The 11,833-nt window shown below is 41.3% G+C and overlaps 1 protein-coding gene across 1 annotated transcript in view; it reads right to left on the minus strand.

Annotated features, from left to right (window-relative positions):
* Positions 1-414: 414 nt before the first annotated feature.
* The window catches only part of LOC128640772 (uncharacterized protein K02A2.6-like), a 28,284-nt gene continuing 16,865 nt past the window's right edge, over positions 415-11,833 (minus strand). The window contains exons 3-4 of the mRNA XM_053693194.1: positions 790-859; positions 415-475 (exon numbers count right to left, since the gene is read on the minus strand). Coding sequence (XP_053549169.1) covers positions 415-475; positions 790-859 — 131 coding nt within the window. The remainder of the gene's footprint in view (positions 476-789; positions 860-11,833) is intronic.

Consider the following 11,833-nt stretch of genomic DNA (forward strand, 5'->3'; position numbering starts at 1 on the left):
AAAATTAGCCTGAGAATGTTATTGGCAGTACTTTCAGTTTGGTGAAAAATAGCCCTATACTGTGGTGGCTTGTACATTGGGGCAGTGAGGGTGTTGCCCCTCCAAACACCCCCAAATTATTATTGACATTTTATTTTTCAATTCCTTAATTATTCTGGGGATTTTTTATTTAGTTAGAGCAATTTTATTTCAATGTTTTTGCTTTTCTCAGTGTTATCTTTCTTTCTTGAAATATCACTTTAAAAACAAATTTTATTTCCCTTTTGTTTTCTCCCTTCCACATTTATGGGCAAATTTTTAACTGCCCCATGGAACAATATTATTTGTAGACCCTCCTTTTCCTGTACGTTCAATGTAAAAGAGCACTACATTTACCAGCATGCAATAGTAGAAGCTGGCCAATCACATCTAATGTCAGCTCTCACTCTGAGTCATTTCCTCGGCCCCCAAATATTTCACTGTGAAATGGCGATTCCTTTTGGAAACACAAATACACAGGTTAGTCAAGTGCTATGTTCTTGCAACATTCAATCGCAGACAAAAAATTGCAACATGTAATATGTAAGTTGCTAAACATTTTTCTATAAACTTAAAGGGTATAAAAAGAATACACCAATAGTTAGCTCAATCAACACACATGTAAATCCAATTACTTTGATGTTAAAATGAAGCTTGAAATCATATAAAAACCACAATTTCATTTCAGCTCTCAATGGCCCTAATGACCGCTCAGAAACGAAGGCTGGATCTAGTAATTAACCAGTCCTCCAATCACGTGCCAGCACTTACTTGCTAGGCCTTAAGGTCACAGGCCTCTTTGTCTGCGTCAGCTGCAGGGTGGATGATGCGCCAGCAGATACTAAAGAAGGGAGATGTAATTTGCACATGCGTGGGTCAGAGACATGTGCATGCAGGCCGCCATTATTGTTCTACCCAGGTAAAACACATCAATACAGTAGTATAATAAGTATCCGGAGGGGTTTGGCAAAAATAAGATCTTAGATTGCAAATTGCAGGTAAGCACCAAAATATTGGTTAAACATGTTATTTACAAAGTACAAGTACTGAATACAATGTTTACAATGGTGTAATTGTTTTTTTGGGGGGTCCTATCGCTTTAATAGGTTGTATTAAAATAACTAGTTTGAATTGTAACAGTTTGAAAATAGATGCATTTGTAGGGTTGAAAAAAGTAATTGTAAAATATAAAAGTGATAAGTGTTTGTTACTGCCTAAATCCACTAAACTTGACAATGTTTTGCAGGGAAGAGTAAAATAGTTATTTTTAACCATTCTCTGTAAACATAAACTATTTTATTATTACTTTTATTATTGTTATTATTGTTAGTATTGTTAGTATTATTACTACTATTAATATTATTATTGCTATTGTTTTTATTATTGTTATTATTGTTATTATTATTAGTATTGTTATTATTGTTATTGTTGTTATTATTATTGTTATTATTGTTATTATTACTACTATTACTACAAAAAAAATAAGCTACCCATTGCCCCTAAAGGGGCATTTGTATGGGCATTGCCTTAAAAGGGCAATCAGCTCTTTTGTGCCCATTAAAATAAAAAAAAGCCCTAATCTAAAAAAAAAAAACACCCAAAAAAATTAAAGACCTAACACTAACCCCAGAAAAAACTACTCACAGTTCCTGAAGTCCGGACATCTATCTTCATCCAGGCAGCAAGGGGCATCTTTTATCTTCATCCCGGTGGCACGGAACTGTGGCGACGCTGAATGTCGTCATCGCCGCCGGTCCTGGTCAGCTTTTAGGGGGGACTTTGTAATTTTATTATGTAAAAAAGATGTTTGACTTAAGGAAATGTCCTACAAAAAGCCCTTTTAAGGGATATTAGTAGTTTATTGATTAGGGGGTGCTTTTATTTTGGGGTGGCTTTTTTGTTTTTATAGGGCTATTAGATTAGGTTTAAATTTTATTATTTTGGATAATTTATTTTATTATTATTTGTAATCTTTTTTTATTTTTCGTAATTTTAGTGTGGTTTTTTTTTGGTAATGTTAGGTTTTTTTATTTTTTTCGTAGTGTTAGTTTTTTTATTTTGTAATTTTTTTATTTTTATTTTTAGTTTATTTTATTTTCTTAAAATATTTATGTTAGGTTTATTTTTAGTTTAATTTAGTGTGTTGCGATGTGGGGGGGCAACGGTTTAGGGGTTAATAGTTTTATTATAGTAGTAGCGATGTGGGGGGCCGGTTCACTCCTAAGACCGCTGCTCCTTAACTCGTCCCCAACCTCTGAGGAGTTAGGCTTTTACATAACTTTATTTTTCCTATAGACATCAATGGGGATTGAGTTACGACGATCGCCATTCCACGATCTAACACTTTTTCTCCTTTGATGTTTATGGGGGAAAGCGTGCACGAGCACGTCAAGTCAGGCCTTGGGTTTTGTGCGGTATGGAACTTATCGCGCCATATCGCACAACAAAAGAAGATTTTTCAGTAACTTGTAATGGCATTGCTATGGAGAGTGCGATACCGCTCATTTTTTGCGTTAGTTACGCACCCAGTTTAGCGCATAACTTGTCATTTTGCCGTTAGTAAATAGTAGTACAAACATAAACAAATAGTGCCCAGCATGCGTGCCCTTACTTTACTTCTTGTTCAGTTCCTGATTTATTTCTGATTAAATATATGAAGGGGATCTTTCATATGATGTCAAGTCTGTTTTAGCTACATTTTAGAACAAATGCAAATAAATTACTAAATAAATGTTGGATTCCTTTATTAAAACAATGGGAAAAAAACAACTTATTGAGGTTCAAAATGACAGAATATTCTGCCGCAAATGAAACTCCAAATTTGTCTTTCATGATTCAGATAGAGAATATACTTTTAACCAACTTTCTAATTTACTCCTATTATCTAATTTGCTTAGTTATAAAATATGTATATTGTCAAAATGGTTTAAAATTGTATATTCTACCTGAATCATTCATAAAAGAAAGATTTTTGGTTCCATGTACCTTTAAAACTTCATCAGCTGCCACTGCCTATACTTAAAGGGGCATAAAACAAGTTGGGATAGAGACAAAATATAATAATACTAGTCCTAAAGCCTGTGCACACGGGCCATTTTTTTGTAGTACAGCGGTCCCACCCCTTGCTCTCTCTCTCTCTTCCCCCTCTCTTTTGCTCTCTATCCTTCTCTCTTTTGCATTCTCTCTCTCTCGCCCTGCTCTTTTGCTCTCTCTCCCCCTTTCTTTTGTTCTCTCTCTCTCTCTCCCCCTTTCTTTTGCTCTCTCCCCCTCTCTTTTGCTCTCGCCCCCTCTCTTTTGCTCTCTCCCCCCTCTCTTTTGCTCTCTCCCCCCTCTCTTTTGTTCTCTCTCCCCCTCTCTTTTGCTCTCTCCCCCCTCTCTTTTGCTTTCTCTCCCCCCCCTCTTTTGCTTTCTCTCTTCCCCCCTCTTCTGCTTTCTTCCCCCCCTCTTTTGCTCTCTCTCCCCCCTCTTTTGCTCTCTCTCCTCCCTATTTTTTGCTCTCTCTCCTCCTCTCTTTTGCTCTCTCCCAGCTCTCTTTTGTTCTCCCATCTCTCCTTTGCTCGCTCTCTCCCTTTCCTTTGCTCTCTCTCCCCCCTCTCCTTTGCTCTCTCCCCCCCTCTCCTTTGCTCTCTCCCCCCTTTTGCTCTCTCTCCCCCCCTCTCCTTTGCTCTCTCTCCCCCCTCTCCTTTGCTCTCTCTCCCCCCTCTCCTTTGCTCTCTCCCCCCTTTTGCTCTCTCTCTCCTCTCTCTTTTTTGCTCTCTTTCCTCCTCTCTTTTGCTCTCTCTTCCCCCTCTCTTTTGCTCTCTATCCTTCTCTCTTTTGCGTTCTCTCTCCCCGCTCTTTTGCTCTCTCTCCCCTTCTCTTTTGCTCTCTCTCTCCCTCTTTCTTTTGCTCTCTCTCTCTCCCCCTTTCTTTTGCTCTCTCCCCCCTTTCTTTTGCTCTCTCCCCCCTTTCTTTTGCTCTCTCCCCCCTCTCTTTTGCTCTCTCCCCCCCTCTCTTTTGCTCTCCCCCCCTCTCTTTTGCTCTCTCTCCCCTCTCTTTTGCTCTCTCTCCCCTCTCTTTTGCTCTCTCTCCCCTCTCTTTTGCTCTCTCTCCCCCCTCTTTTGCTCTCTCTCCCCCCTCTTTTTTTTTTTTATAACTTTATTTATATATATAGTGAAGACAAAGTGATCCGCCACAAACATGGAAAATTAGCATCACAAGACAGGGTCATATCACATGTAAGATTCAATATGGCTCACATTATTACAGAACATTAGGAACTCAGATTCATCTTACTGAAACAGAGAACCAAATCGTCCACACAATTTTCTTTTTTTCCAAAAACATTGGACTAAACAAAACAAAAACAATAAAAACAATAGTTTTACAAATAATAATACGAACTACAAAAAAAAAAAAAAAAAGGTCACTGAAACTTACCCAGGCCCCCTGGCTCTCCCCCGCAGACCTGACGGCTCAAACATTTGGAGACTCTACAAGTGCATGGATTCCCTGTATATATCTTAATCAGTATGTGGGCACCATTTACCTCTAAGATTCTCATTCAATATGTAAAGGCTATTTTTGAAAGGGCGGATAACACTATCTCTAAATCTGGGCGATAAAAATAGAAGGTAAGCTTCCCATTTATGGAAAAACCTCCTAGCTCTTTTTTCTGGGTCCCCCTTTGTATCTGCTTGCGCAATCAGCATTTGAGTGTGTATTTTACTAAGTAATTGCTAAAAGGGGGGTGTTCTGTTGCTGGCCCAGCCCGCGAAGATGGTCGTCCTTGCAAGCATAAGAACAGTGGTGATAAAAATTTCAAACTTGTAAACTCTATCCTTGGGTATCAAAAATATTGCGTGTTGTGCCGTGAGCTGTACCTGTTGATTTGTCAGTTTTGCTAACCAATAAGAAACTCTGAACCAGAATTGCTTCAGCTTAGGACAGTCCCATAGTAAATGGGTCCAATCTGGGGATGGATACCTGCACTTATTACAAATATTTTCCGCCCCCGGAACCCACCTAGAACGGAGGCCGGGTGTAATATAAGCCTGGTGAATAAGCTTCATGTGTGTTTCTCTTAAATTAGCAGAAATTGTACTAACATGTACTTTCTCGAGACTGCTCCTAATAAGGTCAGAATCTACTAACAGGTCCCTGTGGTTTGACCATTTCACAACAATTCCCTGCACTGCAGGGTCTTCCCCATGTTTAAGTAACAGATTATATGTGTTCGATATCTTATAAGAGCCTTGTTTAGCCAGGAGTCGGACACACAATTTGTCTATGTTAGTGGGCTCAGCAGTCAAGAGTTTATCTGAAATCAGTTTATATAGATAACGTCGGCACTGAAAATACGCAAACCTATGTGTCCCAGGGAGGTCATGTAGATTCTGTAACTCAGAAAAGGGCGTAACATCCAAGGTGAGTGGGTTAAAAAGTTGATAGAGCCTTGTAAGGCGTTGATGATGCCATGTGGCAAAAACTTCAGTCGTATACCCAGGGAGAAACTGTAAATTGCCCTGAATCAGCAAATATTTAGTCACTAAGGCCTAGATTTGGAGTTTGGCGTTAGCCGTGAAAACCAGCGTTAGAGGCTCCTAACGCTGGTTTTAGGCTAACTCCGGTATTTGGAGTCACTCAAAATAGGGTCTAACGCTCACTTTTCAGCCGCGACTTTTCCATACCGCAGATCCCCTTACGTAAATTGCGTATCCTATCTTTTCAATGGGATCTTTCTAACTCCGGTATTTAGAGTCGTGGCTGAAGTGAGCGTTAGACATCTAACGACAAAACTCCAGCCGCAGGAAAAAAGTCAGTAGTTAAGAGCTTTCTGGGCTAACGCCGGTTTATAAAGCTCTTAACTACTGTGCTCTAAAGTACACTAACACCCATAAACTACCTATGTACCCCTAAACCGAGGTCCCCCCACATCGCCGCCACTCGATTAAAATTTTTTAACCCCTAATCTGCCGACCGCCACCTAAGTTATCCTTATGTACCCCTAATCTGCTGCCCCTAACACCGCCGACCCCTGTATTATATTTATTAACCCCTAACCTGCCCCCCACAACGTCGCCTCCACCTACCTACACTTATTAACCCCTAACGAAATTAATTATCTCTTATTAAATAAATTATTCCTATTTAAAGATAAATACTTACCTGTAAAATAAATCCTAATATAGCTACACTACACCTGGTATGGTGAAGATAAGGTAGGAAGATCTTCAGGGGCTTAGTGTTAGGTTTATTTAAGGGGGGTTTGGGTTAGATTAGGGGTATGTGGGTGGTGGGTTGTAATGTTGGGGGGGGTATTGTATGTATTTTTTTTAACAGGCAAAAGAGCTGAACTTCTTGGGGCATGCCCCGCAAAGGGCCCTGTTCAGGGCTGGTAAGGTAAAAGAGCTTTGAACTTTAGTAATTTAGAATAGGGTAGGGCATTTTTTATTTTTATCCTTATGTACCCCTAATCTGCTGCCCCTAACAGCAAATATCGGAACAGCCAATAGAATGCGAGCTCAATCTGATTGGCTGATTGGATCAGCCAATCGGATTGAACTTGATTCTGATTGGCTGATTCCATCAGCCAATCAGAATATTCCTACCTTAATTCCGATTGGCTGATAGAATCCTATCAGCCAATCGGAATTCGAGGGACGCCATCTTGGATGACGTCCCTTAAAGGAACCGTCATTCGGCTAGTAGGCGTCGGGAGAAGAGGATGTTCCGCGTCGGAGGTCTGCAAGATGGATCCGGAAGAAAGAAGATTGAAGATGCCGTTGATAGAAGACTTCATCCGGATCATGGACCTCGTCAGCTCCCGCTTGGATGAAGACTTCATCCGGATCATGGACCTCTTCAGCTCCCGCTTGGATGAAGACTTCATCCGGATCATGGACATCTTCAGCCCCCCGCTTGGGCTTGGATCAGGACATCGGAGGAGCTCTTCATCGGTGAACCTGGTATGGTGAAGATAAGGTAGGAAGATCTTCAGGGGCTTAGTGTTAGGTTTATTTAAGGGGGGTTTGGGTTAGATTAGGGGTATGTGGGTGGTGGGTTGTAATGTTGGGGGGGGTATTGTATGTATTTTTTTTAACAGGCAAAAGAGCTGAACTTCTTGGGGCATGCCCCGCAAAGGGCCCTGTTCAGGGCTGGTAAGGTAAAAGAGCTTTGAACTTTAGTAATTTAGAATAGGGTAGGGCATTTTTTATTTTTATCCTTATGTACCCCTAATCTGCTGCCCCTAACAGCAAATATCGGAACAGCCAATAGAATGCGAGCTCAATCTGATTGGCTGATTGGATCAGCCAATCGGATTGAACTTGATTCTGATTGGCTGATTCCATCAGCCAATCAGAATATTCCTACCTTAATTCCGATTGGCTGATAGAATCCTATCAGCCAATCGGAATTCGAGGGACGCCATCTTGGATGACGTCCCTTAAAGGAACCGTCATTCGGCTAGTAGGCGTCGGGAGAAGAGGATGTTCCGCGTCGGAGGTCTGCAAGATGGATCCGGAAGAAAGAAGATTGAAGATGCCGTTGATAGAAGACTTCATCCGGATCATGGACCTCTTCAGCTCCCGCTTGGATGAAGACTTCATCCGGATCATGGACCTCTTCAGCTCCCGCTTGGATGAAGACTTCATCCGGATCATGGACATCTTCAGCCCCCCGCTTGGGCTTGGATCAGGACATCGGAGGAGCTCTTCATCGGTGAACCTGGTATGGTGAAGATAAGGTAGGAAGATCTTCAGGGGCTTAGTGTTAGGTTTATTTAAGGGGGGTTTGGGTTAAATTAGGGGTATGTGGGTGGTGGGTTGTAATGTTGGGGGGGGTATTGTATGTTTTTTTTTTTTACAGGCAAAAGAGCTGAACTTCTTGGGGCATGCCCCGCAAAGGGCCCTGTTCAGGGCTGGTAAGGTAAAAGAGCTTTGAACTTTGGTAATTTAGAATAGGGTAGGGCATTTTTTATTTTGGGGGTCTTTGTTATTTTATTAGGGGGCTTAGAGTAGGTGTAATTAGTTTAAAATTGTTGTAATATTTTTCTTATGTTTGTAAATATTTTTTTATTTTTTGTACTTTAGCTAGTTTATTTAATTGTATTTATTTGTAGGAATTGTATTTAATTAATTTATTGATAGTGTAGTGTTAGGTTAATTGTAGGTAATTGTAGGTAGTTTATTTAATTAATTTAATGATAGTATAGTGTTAGGTTTCATTGTAACTTAGGTTAGGATTTATTTTACAGGTAATTTTGTAATTATTTTAACTAGGTAGCTATTAAATAGTTCTTAACTATTTAATAGCTATTGTACCTGGTTAAAATAATTACAAAGTTGCCTGTCAAATAAATATTAATCCTAAAATAGCTATAATATAATTATAATTTATATTGTAGCTATATTAGGATTTATTTTACAGGTAAGTATTTAGCTTTAAATAGGAATAATTTATTTAATAAGAGATAATTAATTTCGTTAGATGTAAATTATATTTAACTTAGGGGGGTGTTAGTGTTAGGCTTAGACTTAGCTTTAGGGGTTAATACATTTATTAGAATAGCGGTGAGCTCCAGTCGGCAGATTAGGGGTTAATAATTGAAGTTAGGTGTCGGCGATGTTAGGGAGGGCAGATTAGGGGTTAATACTATTTATTATAGGGTTAGTGAGGCGGATTAGGGGTTAATAACTTTATTATAGTAGCGCTCAGGTCCGGTCGGCAGATTAGGGGTTAATAAGTGTAGGCAGGTGGAGGCGACGTTGTGGGGGGCAGATTAGGGGTTAATAAATATAATATAGGGGTCGGCGATGTTAGGGCAGCAGATTAGGGGTACATAGGGATAATGTAAGTAGCGGCGGTTTACGGAGCGGCAGATTAGGGGTTAATAATAATATGCAGGGGTCAGCGATAGCGGGGGCGGCAGATTATTGGTTAATAAGTGTAAGGTTAGGGGTGTTTAGACTCGGGGTACATGTTAGAGTGTTAGGTGCAGACGTAGGAAGTGTTTCCGCATAGCAAACAATGGGGCTGCGTTAGGAGCTGAACGCGGCTTTTTTGCAGGTGTTAGGTTTTTTTTCAGCTCAAACAGCCCCATTGTTTTCTATGGGAGAAACGTGCACGAGCACGTTTTTGAGGCTGGCCGCTTGCGTAAGCAACTCTGGTATCGAGAGTTGAAGCTGCGTTAAATATGCTCTACGCTCCTTTTTTGGAGCCTAACGCAGCCTTTATGTGGACTCTCAATACCAGAGTTATTTTTATGGTGCGGCCAGAAAAAAGCCGGCGTTAGCTACGCGGGTCTTTACCGACAAAACTCCAAATCTAGGCCTAAGTGTTGCGTCCCCCAAAATTTGCAAATCTTGGACCATGCCCTCAGAGGATCTCTGAACAGTATATGGGATTGTATTTATGAAGGTAGAGAGTGAAGAGGTGAATGGGGCAGAAATGCCAAATGTATTGGCCTAATAAGACTAGTCTCTAGCTCAGGGATGGTGAAGTGGTCAAAACCAATTTAGATAGAGCAGACCAGTAATACCAGATAATATTCGGAAGGTGAATACAACCCCCCCCCCCCCCTCCGACGGCATGAATAAGTAGTTCTTACTCATTCTGTGCTTTTTCCCCTGCCAGATGAAATGACCTAAGGATGCTTGGAGAGACTCAACGTCCCTATGTGTCAAAAGAAGGGGCAACATCTTTAAAGGGTAGAGGAGCTTGGGCAAAGCGATCATTTTAAACAGCTGAACCCTCCCTGAGAGGGAGAGCCTCGTCCAATTGGACAGCAATTGCTTAATATAGGCGACAACCCCTGTAAGATTGAGAGGGTATAATTTAGTGGGGTCAATGTGCAAGTAGATCCCTAGATATTTAAACAGACCCTCTGTAATCTTAAGACCTGTATCTGACAGTGTATTGCTACCAGAGTTTTTTAGCCATGTGACCTCCGACTTGTCGATATTAATTTTATAACCTGAAAAGGACCCAAATTGTCTAATAGTATCCAAAAGAGGTTGAAGGCTGACCTGAGGGTCGCCCAGAAACAACAGCAAGTCATCTGCATATAATGAGAGGTGGTATTTATGCCCAAGAATGTCAAGGCCTGAACAATGCTGTCTAATATAGGCTGCTAGGGGCTCTATGGCAAGATCGAACAATAGAGGGGAAAGGGGACAGCCCTGCCTAGTGCCTCTCTGGAGTGTGAAGGAGGGGGAAAGCCCCCCATTAATCATAAGAGAAGCCATAGGAGTTTGATATAGTCTACGGAGAAAGTCAGCAAAGCACCCAGAAATCCCAAATTGGGCTAAAGAAGCGTGCAAGTGGTCCCACTCTATCCTATCAAACGCCTTTTCGGCGTCAAGCGCCAAAAGGCATGCATCCGGTAAGCTGGAGGGGTTCGGCGAGTTCGCATTGTACCAATAATAAGACATAATGGCTAGTGCTTTCCTAATATTAATTGTTGATGACCTACCCTTGACAAAACCTGTCTGGTTCAAGTGTACAATAGATGGCAAAACTTTTGCCAGTCGGTCAGCCAAAATCTTGGTTAATAGTTTGTAGTCTCCGTTGAGAAGGGAGATTGGTCGATATGAAGAAGTCTGGGTGTGATCCCTATCTGGCTTGGGGATTAGACAGATATTCGCCTCTGAGAAACGTTGGTCCATCTGCGAGGTACCCTTCATATACTCCGAAAATAAGGAGGTCAGGGTAGGAACTATCTCCTCTCTCAGGAGTTTAAAATATTCAGAGGGCAGTCCGTCTTGGCCTAGGGCCTTCCCCAATTTCTTGTTCTGTATAGCCTTGATAACTTTCTGTAGGTGTATGGGGGCATTGAGGGCCCACTTTTGCTCCTCAGAGATAGCAGGGAGCTGCACCGAACCCCAGAATCTTTGCTTCGCCTCGCGATCTACCTCCTGACTGGTGTATAATTTTGTATAATACTGCACAAATTCTGTCATAATACTTTTGTCATCTGAAGTCAATTTGGATTGAGAATATATAGCCGCTATACGAGATTTGGGACGATAGGATTGAACTAGTTTGGCCAGCAGTTTACTTGACTTATTACCTTGGCGAAAATATCGGCCTTGCCTATGTATGTTAAACTTAAGATTCTGTTGGGTTAAAAAAGTATCTCTGGACTGTTTAAGCTCGTAATACTTTTTTTGATGCATTGGGGAGGGGTCAGAAAGATATTCATTATATGCCGCAGTAAGCTGCGAAAGAAAGTCAGCGTCTATCTTTTTGTTGTTCCTATTATAATGAGCCGTAAACAACGTGATACAGCCCCTCATGACAGCCTACGAGGCATGCAAGAATAAGTCTGGAGTGTCTTTATGTGTATCATTGTCGGATGCGTAGTGCGACCACATAGTCTTTAAATGATTGCAAAAATTTATGTTATTATACAGATAGGTAGGGAATCTCCAAGACCTCTTCGGGGGGGTCCGAGGAGTGGGTTGTAGCAGGAGAGAAATATGGGCATGGTCCGAGATTGTGATTTGTCCTATACTAGTAGAATGGACTTGGGGTGTTAGCATAGATGATGTAAGGAAGTAGTTGATCCTTGACCGAGTGTGGTGCGTTTTTGATAGACAAGTAAAGTCTCTCTCAACTGGATTCTGTGTTCTCCAGACATCTGTCAAGTCTAATGTCTCCTTAAGGGAATTAATCAAAGTCACCTCTCTATTGTGTGAAATACGCTTTCTCGGAAGGCCTACCACTGCAGGGTCTCTAAACCTGTCCAAGGGAAGAGCCTGGGCCAGGTTAAAATCCCCTCCCATAATTAACGGGGCATTATAGGCCACTAGCTTTGCCAACAGAGCAGACCAAA

Source organism: Bombina bombina, chromosome 10 (assembly GCF_027579735.1).
Source record: "Bombina bombina isolate aBomBom1 chromosome 10, aBomBom1.pri, whole genome shotgun sequence".
Taxonomy (NCBI): Eukaryota; Metazoa; Chordata; class Amphibia; order Anura; family Bombinatoridae; genus Bombina; species Bombina bombina.